Consider the following 15,811-nt stretch of genomic DNA (forward strand, 5'->3'; position numbering starts at 1 on the left):
TGTCTTGTGAAATATCCTCTGGTTATTATGAGATTGTTGCATCTGAGTAGCCAGAAAGGGTGATGTTCTCCTAGCCCCATGACTTAGGTGTATGAACTCAGCGCCTTAAAATCAAATGCCCAACATCATTATTAGCAGCATATGTACCCCCCTGGAGTCTACCAAAACCTGAAAAGAGGATGTGGTATTTAAGGCTGGCCTAAAATGAGGGCTATGCACAAATAATGCCCACAGGAAATTTCAGTAAAGGTAGGGCTTTTGGTTTCACTGTTACCTCGTGTTCAAGAGTCTTCAAGCTTTGGCAGTTAGTTCCAAAATTAATGTGGAATTTCAGTGGCTTAGGGATCCAAGGGAGTCACCGTTTAAAAATGACGTGGAGAAATGTAGCAAAGGTGATGGAGGTGAAAGCAAGGAATCTGACGAGGGCAGGAGTCTCTGAAGGAGATACATGACTACCTCAAACTGCAATGGCAGGCTCTCAGGTTTTGGATCAAAGGAAAAAACTGAAAGGGAGCAGGAAGAGATAGAGTCATTACTTTTGAATAAATTGCATTAGGCCTTTTACTCTATTGTTGAATGGAACTTTGCTCTTTCATAAAAGTAATTCCGTGTACAGGTTAGAAATTTGTAAAGTGCTGGACCTGGACTTCTTCCATTATACCTTTAAGGACACATAAATTATAAAAAATCCTGCTGTATCCCTCTGCTTGAGACTGGGATAGCATTTCCACTTGCTGCTTTAGTTATAAAAACTTCATTCTAAGTATAAAAGAGTGTTGCTCTGATTTTTATTTAGGAGAAAACAGTACATGATAGTTAAACCAGAAGAGTTAAAGTATTTCAGTTCAAAGGAGTCAAAAGAAAAAGTGTCTTCAGTTCAGCCAATCCTGACCCCTAAAATATTCTTCATTTCTTCATTTGAATTGAGATGCCTGCTATGGGCTACTGTCAGTATTACAGAAGAAACAAAGAAAAGAGTAAAGTATGCATCAGACAATCAGTGGTTCTCCTGGAGAACAATTCCTCGAGAGCTCCTCTGTATTTCTAATGATAAGGGAAAAAAAATGTGTAGCAGCTCCTTAGAAAGGCTTCAGGGTGTCTTGTTTTAAGTTCTAAAAAGTTTAGGTTCCCATTTCCTAAGGTTATTGTGTTTGGCTCTTGTGTTTCTCAAAGAAATAAATTGTAGTTGAGATGCGTATGAAATTGGGTCACAACAAACCCATGCAACCCTACAGGCTTGGGGAAGAGTGGCTGGAAAGCTCCCTCGTGGAAAAGGACCTGGGAGTGTTGGTGGACAGCAGCCGAATATGAGCCAGCAGTGTGCCCAGGTGGCCAAAATGCGAACAGCATCCTGTTTTGTATCAGAACTACTATGGCCAGCAGGACCAGGGAAGTGATTGTGCCCTGTACTTGGTGCTGTTGAGGCCACACCTCAAATCCTGTGTTCAGTTTTGAGCCCCTCAGTACAAGAAAGACATTGAGGTGCTAGAGCAACGTCAGAGAAGGGCAGTGAAGCTAGTGGGGGGCCTGGAGCACAAGTGTCATGAGGAGCAGTTGAGGGAACTGGAGCTGTTTAGCCTGGAGAAAAGGAGGCTGAGGGAAGACCTTATTGCTCTCTACAACTACCTGGTAGGAGGTTGTAGCACGGAGGGTGTTGGTCTCTTCTCCCAGGTAACACGTGATAGGACAAGAGGAAATGGCCTCAAGTTGTGCCAGGGGAGGTTTAGATTCGATATTAGGAAAAATTTCTTCATGGAAAGGGTTGTCGAGCCCTGGAACAGGCTGCCCATGGAGGTGGTTGAATTACACTGTAGGTGTTTAAAAGATGTATATGTGAGGTTCCTGGGGACATGGTTTAGTGGTCGACTTGGCAGTGTTAGGTTAATGGTTGGGCTCCATGATCTTAAAGGTCTCTTCCAACCAAAATGATTCTATGAACTCCCAGGATCTAGTATTTGCTAGGGAATAACCATTTCAAAACAGTCACTAAATTCACTATTTTTTTTTTTTCATTTCTCAGATGTACAAAATAGGTTTTAACCTTCCGAGGCAGAAAGGGCTTGAAGAAAAGCTCTTTTTAATAGTCAATACATACCATGTATTTCAGGGTTAACCAATGCCTTAAGACTGGGAAGAACCCCCCCTTTGTCTGTAAGAGGGTCTGGATCAAACCTAAAATTGCTCAGTACTGTGCATGCTCAAGAGCAAACAAGGCTTTCTCAAAAATAGTTTTGAATGCAGTGGTTTTAGAAGCCTTGTTACTGGTCTCTCCTTAATCTGACTGAAACCTAATCCTGCCTAAAGCTGATGGGAAATACCCAGTTTAAGACAGAAAGCAAGTCTCTCTTTAAAAATCAATATGAGACTTTGAGAACATGGATTCTCCATTAACAAAAAGCATAATGTATCTTCTTGAAGATAAAGAAACTTTCAGAAAGCACAAGTAGAGGGACAATAAAGAAGCACTGTAATAAAAAAGGTTCATATTCCTTACACAGAGCTTTTGTTAGCACCTGCACCTGGAAAATCCCTAACATGCTCCATAAACTCAGGGCTTAATTCCCAGAATACTTTCCAGAGTGAATTTCTGGAAAGAAACACAATGTGCCATACAAATGCTCCTGCAAGTAAAATGTAAAAATATGAGTTTAGTACCAGTGGTTCTGAAGAGGCAAAATTAAGTTTAATTGAAGTTTAAACTTATGTTTGACACTCCGAGGCATGACAAGGGGGTACAAATGGTGCATACAGCTGAAGGGTAGCTAACAGGTATTGCTTGGGTGAAAACGGAGTTCCAAGTTTATCTGTGAGTTTCCTGTTTTTAGCTAATTCCCCTGAGGTATTACATTACGCATCAAAAGAATTTCTAACATAAAGTCAAATTTATTTCTGCCAAATTCAGGTTCTGCTTTCCTGCAAATAATAGCATTGGCCTCTAATACGTTGTGGTTTAGCTTCATCTTCTCAAATAACTAAACTTGTAGTATTGGCTACTACCATGGTAACTAAGCCTAGCAATCTGAAAGAAGCATGATTCTTCCTCCTCTTCAGCCCTGTGTTCTGCCTGGGATAGGAATGTACACACAATCAGAAGTGGTCCCTGTCCTGGAAAAAGCTTATAGTAGAAAAAAGGTGAGAAATAAACAGAAGGGATTGATAGGCAGATAAAGCACAGGGTTTAGATGACTTTGACATGAAGCAGAAGGTCTGATTGCTATGAACTAAGCACAGGCCTACAGTGCCATAACCAGGATACCAGTTTTCTTCTAAAAATTCCTACTACCTTGGTTGGGTGAAGAATGTGGCAGCAGAGCATTATAGTTAGACACTGTGAAGCTGATTATTTGCTGCCATGTACTGCAGAGAGCACTAGTTTATTAAGAGAGCAGGTCACTGAAACCCATCATGAGTCTGGTTCCCTAAAAGGAATCGGTAGATTTCTGTCCATGTTGAATTGAAATTGTTGCTTTTGTGTGCTTTTTTAATCACAAAACCCAAAATCATATTGTTTTCCGAAGAGAATGAAAAGCTAAATTATATAAAAAGGTGAAGCGAGCATTTTGTAGAGCCATGTGTTATTCTTGAGCCATGCATAATACCTGGTGCTACTAATAAGACCATGTTTGCAAAATGATACTATAACCATCAGGCAATAACAAACTAATCTGTGCCTATGGGTATATAAAATTCCCTTGCTGAGGGTGAGCTCCTAAAGTTGACGTGTTGAGTAATTTAAGAACAGATGTGCCTCTTCCCCCTCCCTTTCCACCTCCAAATTTGCTAGCCCTACCCTTTCCCTGGTTTCAATTAACTGGTTTGACTGCTGTCAAACCCATGTGTTGAGCTTGCATAATACCGCAGAGCATACAGGCCAGGCAGACCTTCTCGCAGGTCAGGAACGAATGCTCATAAGTGACATCATTTGCCCTGTTTCTAATACACCTCTAATGAAATTGAAGAGGGCAGCAAATCTCCCAAGGATACATGCAGCTTAGCAGGTGCAGCCTTAGCCACAGCTGGACTCATTCACAGATTTGGCAGTTTGGAGTTAGCTCAGCATTTTTTCCCTCCTGCTGCTCCTCTCATCCTCCCCTGCTTCTCCCCTCCTAAAAGTAAATCTTTGCCTGCTTTTCATTAGCATGTGCTTAACAGAGCATAGGCAGCCTGGGGCAATGACCTAACTCACCCCCCTTGTGCAGGGCATTATGCCAGTTCAGTACTCCAAGGTAGATTTTGGTTTTCTGAGAAGCACACGCCTTCGGATTTCACTCCAGTCACAGTTAAATTCCACTGATGGAAGCAGAGTTATGCCAAAGCTGGTTATCTTCAAAATTGCATCTTAAGGGCCAGTGACTGTATTCAAGACAGACTTCAAATCAGTACAGAGGATGTCCTGTATTGTAAGATACTCTTATCAAATAGAGATAATTCTTTTATCATACAATGACAGAATGTAGCCAGGCTATTCCCACTGATATCCAAGGCAATACTTGAAATCAGTTCTGTACAATTTAGTGATTTAATGTTTCTAGTAGTACAGATTCCATGTCTGAAGTGAAGCATTTCCAGTGAGACTTTAACATGGTATATTCTGAGACCAGAATATTCCAGTACTGTTGGCAATGGGAAACAGTGTCTCAATAGTTACCTTTTGATGGCTGATCAGCAGGCTTAGGAGATCTATTTGTCTCCCAGTTGTTTTTGTGGAGAATGCTGCACTGCAATGTAGTAAGGAAACGAGCCTGGATGCTACCAGAGCTTTCACTTCCTTTTGTGGGCAGAAGTTATACAGAAATGTGGATTGTATACTAATCTAAGACATTTTTTAAATCCATATGATCTACTGCTGATGAGTATAGGTACCACTGAATTATAAACAAACAGAAATGTCTGTCTTGAGATCAGCTACCTAGATTGAGAGTAATGTCTTTGTAACCATGCTGGGAAACTTATAGCCCTTAGAAGGATGGTGCAACAAGCTTTGCGTTTGTATTTTAAACAGAATATCACCACACCCCTGCATCTCATTCATCTGATAAGCTACGATTGTAAACTTAAACAGCAACTGAGGCAAAAGATCAGGGTCTGTATAACATTCGTGTTTAAAATGGACTTGGATCCTGAATATACTTGAGAAATTTCTGAGTCTCTTGCAGGATAAACAGAAGCAAGTGATGTGCCGGACTGGCACCATTTGTTGCTCAGTCTTCCTGCATGCAAAGTAGATTCCTCATTGAATGGAGAAAAAACTTTCAAGTTATGTCTAGCAGGTAAATAAAGAATAGCTGAATGCTCCCCAGTGAATCCTTTTCAGTTGTGTCAAATGGTTCCAGTTCTCTTGAGACTAGTTTCAATAGCATGATATGGCAAAAGTCCTTTCTGATTCATGTGTTGGAATTCAAGGAACAGCTGTCTCCATGAGGAAGAAGAAAAATACAGTTGGCATTAGTCATGAGCTAGGTTGCTGTAAGTAAGGACAGGTTAGACATCCGTGTGTATTTCCAGCAGAATTGGAAGCGGTTACTCCTAAATGTACTAACATGCTACAGAAATGCTACAAGGGCCCAGAATCTCAGAGTTATTCCTGTGCTTTTTGCAAAGACTTACACCTCAGGTAGTTAGATATCTAACCCATAAGACTGATTTTTCCAAAAGCAAATAATCTCTCATCGCAGCAAAACTTCAAACTGGAAATTTGGCCCAAATGAGCTTTTTGCGTATATTTCTCAGTGACATCGGGCTGAGCATATTTAACTACGTGATTCCCAGGTTCTACGTGTAAGAAGAACTCTAAAAAGCATCATTAAAATTTCACTCTTACAAAAGCAAAAGTCTTTGCCTAAAAACTGTATCTTCTGCATTTTTCATGCTCAGCTGTCTTTCATACAGATACTTGGATTTGGAAGGGTTTGGGGGGTTCAGAAGAGAAATGTAATAGATTAATTTTTAATTTCTATAAATACATTTTTAAATTTTGTGAATGTACTAATATATTTTGGGGTTTTTTAACAAATACAGTTATCCCAGTGGGTAGATCCACTTTTTGTTCATATCAAGCCAAAATGTGTTTCTATTTACATGAGGATAAATCCAGGAAACATTGTCTTTTGGAGCAAAATTTCACCTTAATATGAGGTACAACTGACATCAGATTTGGGGGCTCAGTTATTCAGAATGTCACTGATGATGTATAATATATTGGGGGGTTTTAACAAATGATGAGAATGACACAGATGAGAAGTGATTTGTCATGGAAGAATGAGCAAAACAACCTAACCTGGCATGAGAGCAAACTGGAACAATTAGCATCATGGTGTAAAGTACTTCTGTTCTCTCATCTCTACGTATTTTATCTACATTTGTTTTTCCCAGTGCACTCACATGCCACCAGTCAAACTTCCCAGCCTACAAGTTATGTTTATTTTGCTTCTGTAATGACTCAGCCTGATGGCACTTTGACTGCTTCAGTGCCAGACATACAAGTTTTAAACTAGATTGCAGCTCACATGTAACTTAATAGAGTCAGAAGAGACTACCTTGATGTGTAGGTATCTTGCTGCAAAGTCTGCTACCTGGGCATCTTCCTTGGAAGGCACGCCCCATGAAGAGCCTGAGGCCCTGTGTCCAGCAGGATGCTCTAGCTGAAAGCAGTGTAGCAACAGGGGGCATCCAGTGGCCAAAAGAGCTGGACCAGATTTGCAGATTTCCCTGCTGCTGGCTCAGGGCAACTATGGTGACAGCTGGAAATGGTTGAGTAGAAGACAGATTTTTACAGCTAGTCAGCTGTGGAGTCTCCAGTGGGCCCTTCCTCAAGAAAGAAGTTTGTTCTAGGGTATGCAGGTCCATGCTAACATGGGTGCAGTTACATTTTCTGCTTTATCTTTCTCATGCAGGCCTTGAAGCCATCCAACCATGCCACCATCCAGAGCATAGTGAGAGCCGTTGGGGTCATCCCGGGTATTCCTGAGCCTTGCTGCGTTCCTGACAAAATGTCTTCTCTTAGTATCTTATTCTTCGATGAAAATAAAAATGTGGTTCTTAAGGTGTACCCAAACATGACAGTGGAATCCTGTGCATGCAGATAACATCTCAGGAGACCCTTTAGAAATGCTGAAGTGATCACTTGCTGTTTTGTGAGGTTTTTTTCATGTCTACCTTTTGTTTGCACTGCCAATGCATTTCCTTTGGACAAAAAGAAAAAAAAATGAAACAAAGAGGATCGAAATGGAATGGATTCTAAATAGCAATTCCAAGGAAAAAGAATATGAACTTCATTCATCTCTGAATTTAACCAAGATGTAAGTCTTGGCAATGGGGACTGTTTCTGTTGAAATTGAGAGTTGGAAGAGGAATTTACAGAAGACTCTAAGATTTTTGAAACTGCCAGAAGGACATACTGTTCTATTTTTGTACAAGATTTTGGAAACAGCAGTAGCTGTTAATTTTTGTCTCTGTTCTTATGGTGACTTAATGGAGAGGGAGATTAGAAATGTACTATTATTCATTTTAAAGCTAAGCTTTCTGCCTTAGGTTATTGAGTACTGCAGCAAGTAAGGAAAACAAATCTGACATTCTAAAAGTGTTAGATAATCCAACGTAGATATAGATCTATTTCCTTGGTATGACATGTCACTGATTGCATGTGTGTATTCATTTTCATTAACATATTCTTCATAATTCAGCTTATTAGATGTTAGTGCCATTGGTCTGAAGAACACAAAATGCATTACTACTGCATGCAAAATTGTGATATCTCAAAAGGAAAGACTTTTCATGCCACTGTGGAAACTCAGCAGGCTAAGGGTATGCAGGTATCACTCTTAGTGAAGTGGCAAAGCGACCTGTTCATAACAGATATTGTAGAACATAGTTGCAGATAATCAGAGTAAGTTATGGTAGTTGATTCCTGACGTGAAATTATTTGGTGCATAATTCTTATCTGTAGGCCTTCACTGTAATTATTTGATCAAAACTGGCTCTGGTTGGTGAGTTTTGATTGTTACATTAATCAGATAGTAGCTTTTTTTGACTTCTATCAATTTGCTTCTACTCTGAAAATCAAATTTGTTATACCTATGTTGCCAATTTAAGATTTCTTACCAGCAGGTTTTGCACAATAAAAACATAAAACATTTTTCAATTAGTTTATCCACTAGAAAAATTCATTTGAGAAACTGCAAGCAGGGAAAAAAAAAAATCTATGAATCTCAGACACAGCTGCAAAATTTAATTCTGTTATGGAGTAGATGTTCACAGCAGTACTTCAGACAGAAACCTGGTTTCATTTCCAGCAACACGATCTACAGAGGATGATGTTTTTTAAAGCACTTCTGGTATGTAAGAGCAATGTTTTAGTTTGTGCTAAGAGTAAACATTGAACAACCTTTTTCCATAAGTTATCTACATAACTGACTCTCTGAAATAGTGCAGTTAAAGGGCAAATACTCATAAAGAATAGGTTAATTCCCCATTGTCATGAGAGTTGAATTCTCTACTTTGGAATCAGCAGTCCACAGTCTACTAAGGGTGACAACAATGTTCATATGTAAATGCCTTGTTGCAGCTTCATAGCTGTTTGAGGCTAATTTAAACACTTGTAATTTAAACACTTGGGTTTTGTATTTGGTCAGTGGTGCTGTTGTGTTTACCAGTCTGAGTTATGTGCATGTGCAAGGCTCTAAGAGGTGTGGAGGTATAACAGGTACCCAAGGGATCCTTTCAGCAATCACTTTTAACCTACATGAAGTCTCAGTGGAAGCTGACAGAAGTTTAATTTAGAAAAAAGAACACAGATTAGACCCAAATGCAAGTTACGCTTGCGGCTCATCCCTTGCTCTGCTTGAGCAGCATACCCTTGCAGTCATATCCCCAAAGAGTGCAACTTAATACTTTTTTATTGGTTCCAATTAAACAACACTAATTAGCACAGCTATCTGACCTGATGGCTGTATGTTAGGATTCTAAGAGCTCTGTAGCAGCGTTATTGTATATTGGAGCAGAACCGCCATCAAAACCAGGTATTAAGTGTGAAGCTGTGTATATTTAGATCAAGGATCAGTTGATCCACTTCCGTATGCAGGAGGTCAGACACTGTATGGAAATCAGATGGACTTAAAAACTGGAGGAAAAAAGCTGTGCCTTTCTCTTGGCTTTAAGGACGGTCAGAAGTAGTGATGTGCACAAGCTGCCAGTACCTTTTAATTCATTGATCCACTGCTAGGACATTAGGACACGTGAGAGATGCTGCTGGGCTAAGCTGGAGGCAGGCTCAGGTTTTCAGTAGACATCAGGCTCTGCAAGCAAAAACAGATGCAGTGGTTTCAGATAGTTGTCTTTTGTAAGAGGCGCACAGATAAATCCATTGTTTACACAATTCGGCCTGGCAGTGGCGACTGTTAAAAACCACACAAGCTCAAACAATAAACCTAACTAAATCTAATCTTCAATTTGTAAAGGGCTTGTTGCAAAATAGATTCCATAGAGCTTGGCAAGACAACCTGGGCTTTGTGCCAATACGTCCCATTGCTTTGTTCAGGCTGAGCTAGTTGGTGATGACTAGTAACACTCCATCACCAAAGTAATTTCCTTTACAGCATCTTGCATGCTCTTGGGGTGCATACCTCTTATCCTCAGTAGAGAGATGGGAGATGCTCAGTAGCCCTCAAGGGTGAAATTTCTCCCCACATCACCCTGTGTTAGGATTACAGCATATTCCTTTCTTAGAATAGCACCAGGCTGCACCTTCTTGAATACAGTGCAGAGTGGAAAATACCTCACAGCATTCTAACTCCCCATGAGAGGACTGAGGGCTCATCACACTGCAAACAAGACTGCTGCCTTCGAGAAGGGCAGTCAGTCCCCCAGGAAAATGCTGGGGAACTGGGAGCCCGCAAGGTGGGGAGATGCTGAGCCCCAGCATCCTGCTTGCTGGAGATGAACTGGAGTGGCTGGCTCTTGGGCAGAAGGCCAAGACTGAGCCTATCTCAGCTCAGTCTGTGAACAGGGTCTGCCACAAGCAGTGCCAGAAATAGGGCTCCTCAGAGGAAAATGCAGAGGTCAAATGTGCCCTGGCCCACCCCTTGAATGGTAGCAGAGTTACCCAGATAAGAATAGGGTGTTGGCAACCAAGCTTCCCAACTTGTGCACTCCAAAACAGAGGCGCTCGCTAAATATAGGTGTTTCGCCAGCACAGCAGTCTGGGGCAACCACGCTGAGTCACTCTTTGGGACTGAAGCCGAGTTCAAAGCTATAGTTAATGCTTTCCAGCGCTGTTATGAGACACCCTGGAAATGATCTTAAAAGCATCACTCAAAACCAAGCATTAATATGTTATGCTTGGTTTTCACTGAGATACAGCCAGACTTTGTTGTTGACTGTATCATGTAGAATAGGTACAATCTTCCAAGTAAAATGTGATCTGCCTCTTCCAACTCTACACTGAGTGTTATCTTCAGTTAACCAGTCAGTTATACAAGTGGGACATTTTATGCACACAACTTGTTTTGCATTTGTATTTTTAAAGGAAACTTTCTAAGTAAAGCCATGTCTGGTGTCAATAATTTATTAATCATATAGATAATGACTTGTGTATATAACTTTGTATTAGTAGGGTCTTCAAAATAATTTCCAACTAGTGTTATTAATCAACATTTTAATCTCAAATCAGCATGGGGGACTTTTCTCACCTGTTCTGTTTTTGATATAGTGTTAATCGATAAATTGCTCTGCTTCCCATCTAATTCTGTAGTATCTAATGCCTGCACATTATTTTTATGGCTGGCTCAAAAGATGGACAGGAGAACATCTCAAGCTTTCTCATCAGATAGGCTCTTCTGGGACCAAAGTCCCCAATGAATAGCAGACTGTGAGGAGGCCACTGCAGAAAGCTCTGGAAAAATCCCACTCTTTGAGGCTGAATAGGGAACCTCATGGTAAATGTGCAAAACACAGAGTGCAAAATAAAGCTTATTTATCCTGCAGTGCAACACCTTGACCCAGGGGAACTGCCTGCCAGAAGCCATGACACTTCCCCTGAAAAGGGTTACAAGGCAGGCTCTGTTTTTCCCTTTGTCTGAGGGCCCCCAAACTTGCAAGGAGCAGAGCACCTTTCATGAGGTGCCAAGCAGCCCTGGGGTTGCAAATCATGATGCTTCACTGCAGGGCTGGCCCAAAACCTTTGAATGTTCATCTCTGAGGAGATGCTCAGCAGTTTGCAGGAGACTGATATTTTGTTCAGCAACCCATTTCTCCTTGTAAAAACAGCCTTTGTAAATGATTTCTGTTGAAAGGTTAATGTTTGTACAGACAATGTCAATTTTTAAAAAAAAAATTAAATTACCCAAAAAAAGGAAAAGGTATTTTGTATATGGAAATAAACTTTTACAGATGCTTTTAATTTATTTTATATCTGTGCCCAATGTGTCCTTTTAATGTTTTCTTCTTTATACACTACCGTTTTCTCTGTCATTGCAAAGATGAAATGTTAGGACCATAGTCAAGTTCACAAGGACAGGTCACAGCCACACCGTGAAGGGCATGTTTCACTACTGATGTATAAGCTTGCCTAATTTGTATTTCTTTCCCTTCAATAATGGGAAATTTTTACTATGAACTCTGGAAAAAGTATAAAATAAAATCATTTGTTACATGAAAACTCATTTTTTTCTGTGTGTGGTATTCAGGTCTTTCCAAGAACATTAAATCTTCACTCTTTCTCTGTTCAGTACTCTGGAAATGCATCCATCTCAAGAGCTCATTTGCAAAGGCAATTCAAACAGAAATCGTGTTTATAGAACAAAGTACATAGTGGCTGGTGAGTGGGTACTATGGATTCAGTTAAAGGTTAGCTATATGACAGTAATAAGCTACCAAGGTTATTGGACCTGACCCAAGGCCCAAGGTGTCAGTGGATTTCTGTCCATTTTCTTTACTGAATTTTCATTTCAGTCCACAAAAATAGTGCAGAAATTTCAAAGGCAGCCCTAATGGCTTTCTTGATGTGGATGGAACCCAAGGCTGTTTTGTTAAAACCAAGAAGCAAAGTTATTCCTGCAGTTTTTCTGCATATAGCACGCTGGTACAAACTGAAACACGGAATGGATGCTCTCCTGATTTCCCTCTGGTCTAGCAAAACGAGGGTGGTGGGCTGGGCACAACATCCTCAAGGCTTTGGATGATTAGTACTTTTTCCTGAGTTTTACGCATGTGCTTTCCTCTTTTGCAGCTTGGAGAGCTACTCCAAGCTTACCTTGTGTTTTGATCCCTGCCTGTTAAAGCAATGTTAGTTATTAACGAAGAGAGGCTTACAGTCCATGGTAAATATGAACTCTGTCACTACACAAAGCCACAAGAAAGCGTGGCTGCATTGAGAGGACCCAAGCAGTGCTTGCTTACTGGTAATCCTTCAGAAATCAAACTTTCCATATAAAAACACTAACACCCTCCATCTCAGCAAAGTTCAGGCTTGTTATCTGGCATGTGTTTCAAAGGATGCAAAGAAATAGGACTTCAATGTACAAAGCTTGCAAAGAAATAGGACTTCAGTGTACAAAGCTTGCACAGAAAATGCACATTTTATCTTGCCATGTGGAATTTTCATGAGGTCTTTATGAAAACATGCTTCCTTCTTTTCAGTTTCAGATTTCACTTCAAGGTTCCTTTACTGCAACACAGAACAGAGAATCCCATTCTCATAAATGAGCCTTTTTAGTGAGCTCCAGGTTATCCTGATTTCCAAGAGAATTGGAAACATCATAGTGAGCAGAGGGCTGGATCTAATTTAGAATATTTCTTTTTTAAGCTTTTCACAATGTCAAATTTTTTTCATTAATTTCACATCTTCATGTCTGCTCTCTCCACAACCTTCTCCTTGCTTTCCACCTTTGGGAGGAATTATCTGGTTTTACTCATGCTGCATTCTACCTCTTTAGCACTGCCTCCCCTCTCTCCCTAAAACTACACCACATACAAAATATGCTAATCATAATGTGGTGCAAATCCATTTTCCTTGGCCTTTCACCTCAACAGATCTTAGACACTTAAGAGTACCACATCCATAGGAATCACTTATCTGAGTGTGGACATGCAGCCACTACAATGGTGAGAAATTAAACTGGGAAACACATTTTGTAACAGGCGCCTGTCTGTATCTCTTAATTTATTCCTGTTTTTTCAGCCCTAGATCAAGAAGTAAAGAAGTCAATTAGAAATGCTCAAACTTGTGCCAGGAAGCAAAATAACTGTGCTACAACATTCAAGCACAAGGAAACTCAACGGATACAGAGTACCAGTCTTGTGCTGCCTTGCAAAAAATGGGAAGGCAGGATGAATTTAGGGCAGTGTGCCACGCTACAGCTGAGAAGGCTGGCTTTAATCTTCTGTTCCTTCCCACACCTTCTGCATAATCCCAAGGAAGTCAAACTGTCAAACTGTCAGAGGTGTCTAAACCCAAAGCTACCCACAGCTCTCTTGAGGGCCTTCAAAGATCACTAATGCGCTTAACTCTCTCAGGACTCCAGCTCCCACTTTGTCAAAAAAAGGTAAGAATTCTTCTCCCCACTCCACCACAGGGTCCTTGAGGACCACAGCAGGGGCATCATAGAATAGTTTGGGTTGGCAGGGACCTTTAGTGCTATGTCTGTTCAGAGATAGCTTGTTGAATAGTGGGAGGAGAAAGGGGTCTCAGCTGCTTTTCATCACAAATAAGACCTGTCAAATCCTGAGTTTCCTCCTGATGTTGTTGGCAATTTATAGACAGAAAAGCCCATCCATTTCCCTTCCAGGATGAAGACCTGACCTTTGTCTTGAAAGCTGGGGACTAATCTGGGAGGAAGGGATGCAGTGTTTTCTCACACTACCCCAACATCTGGGCAAAAATCAATGAAGGGTTGTGTACCTGAAAACAAATCACATTTCATCTGCTGCAGAGCACATCTGTCCCTCTGCTTGGTACAGTTTCCCCCAGTCAAGAATAAGTTGCCTGGACATGGCTGGCCCCTCCAGAAGGTGAGCAGCTATTAGTGTAAGAAGATGGACAGACCCTGTTGGACAGAAAAATACGCCATCTGCATCTGGCTGAATCCAACCTGCCCGTAATCAGAGATTCTTTAAATGTCATGATGGATGTTTCCTCTCATTCAAAACAAAAAGTTTATAGGCTTACACATTATCACATCCCCCCACTGCCACACACTTTTTTGTATGAATTCAGACATTTGGGGCACTGAGGTTACTTCTTTCCCTGTTTATTTACAGACAATACTGATTAACAGGTGATTCAGGCAACTTTATACCATGCTGATTATCACTAGTTTGCATGCATTTTTTAAAGTAAATATTATTAGCCTCAGCAATTCAGCTACTTTGTTTCAGATTACTCAGTCATCAGAGAGCCCCATTCACTGTGCAAAGGTACCCTTATCTCTTTCACTTATCAAAGACAGTACAGGTGTTTCCACAGTCAGCAATTTGTAAAGAACAATGAGCTTCATATTGTACACTTTCCAGCCTCTTTTACCAAAAGCTTTATCTAGTTTTAAAAACAGATGGGGCCCTAGGAAGAAAAGCTTTTCCTAAGTAATTTCCATTTTTTTCCTCCCCTGACATGAATATGGCTAGATAAGATGTTTCCAGAGGTCCTGTGCTGGGTTACTTTTGTGTCTCTTCCACACATACTTCAGGAGCTTACTGTTGGCTGGTCACAGGGTGAGACAGGGTGTTATGTCTAACAGGTGTTGCACCTCCCCACATGATGGAGTCAGGATCAGTGCTGGCAATGATAAATGAATGGCCAGTGAGCTGAGAAAAGATGGCCAGGGATGAAAAAGGGGGCATGATTCAATAACTACTCTGATGAATGCAGGCAGGGTTTGTGGCTGACAGGAAGAGACAGCAGAAACCTCAAAGTCACTCCAGGGCTATCAGTCAAATCAGGGCAGCAACCAAAAAGTACGACAATTTAGGGGAGCAGAGCTGTGCTGCATTAGTTGGCCATCTCCCCCTTCTCTCTAAGTCCCAAAGGGGCAGCTGCAAGGATGTGGTGAAAATATATCACTTGCACTAAAAACTAGATGTAAGTAGTGTACACCTGGGCATTTTCTCTTTAACTTTCCTGCTGCTTCTGCCTGCTTCCCTCTCCTCAGTGCTCACCTGCATCTCTTGCCCTCATGAGGGAGTTGAGGAAAGGCACTTTACTCAACTTTACTCAGCCCAGGCAGGCTGCTCCTAATTTCTGTCCTCTGTCCAGAAGAATCATCATCTGTCTTGCCTCCTGAGACATGTTCTCTAACGTCAGAAGTACAGTCTTTTCCCTGCACATTAAAAAAAAAAAAAAAAAAGGGCAGAAAGGCAGAGTTAGAGCTGTATGTGTTAGCAATAGGGACAGGGAGGATGTAGTTAGTGCTGGATTTCTCAGAGAGCTACAAAACAAAAGCAAAGCTGACAAGACATGGAGGTAAAATGGTACACAGGAATGCCGAGAACTCACACAGCACACAAAAAATGAACGTCAGATTCTATTTCCTACAGACTTCAAAATTAAAAATAATAGCACAATTTGCAACACTAAGCACAATCTAATCATCTTCACAGTATCACAGTATCACAGTATGTTTGGGATTGGAAGGGACCTCAAAAGATCATCTAGTCCAATCCCCCTGCTGGAGCAGGAACGCCTAGGTGAGGTCGCACAGGAAGGTGTCCAGGCGGGCTTTGAATGTCTCCAGGGAAGGAGACTCCACAACCTCCCTGGGCAGCCTGTTCCAGGGCTCTGTCACCCTCACTGAGAAGAAGTTTCTTTCTCAAATTTAAGTGA

General features: G+C 41.1%; 1 protein-coding gene across 3 annotated transcripts in view; it reads left to right on the plus strand.

The window, feature by feature from the left end:
* The window catches only part of LOC136101433 (cilia- and flagella-associated protein 299), a 271,288-nt gene extending 259,631 nt beyond the window's left edge, over positions 1-11,657 (plus strand). For all 3 annotated transcript variants that reach the window (XM_071807926.1, XM_071807927.1, XM_065837258.2), the window contains one exon: positions 6,894-11,657. In XM_071807926.1, coding sequence (XP_071664027.1) covers positions 6,894-7,085 — 192 coding nt within the window. In that variant the 3' untranslated portion in view covers positions 7,086-11,657. The remainder of the gene's footprint in view (positions 1-6,893) is intronic.
* Positions 11,658-15,811: the final 4,154 nt, after the last annotated feature.

The sequence above is a fragment of the Patagioenas fasciata genome, chromosome 4, assembly GCF_037038585.1.
Source record: "Patagioenas fasciata isolate bPatFas1 chromosome 4, bPatFas1.hap1, whole genome shotgun sequence".
Classification (NCBI taxonomy): domain Eukaryota; kingdom Metazoa; phylum Chordata; class Aves; order Columbiformes; family Columbidae; genus Patagioenas; species Patagioenas fasciata.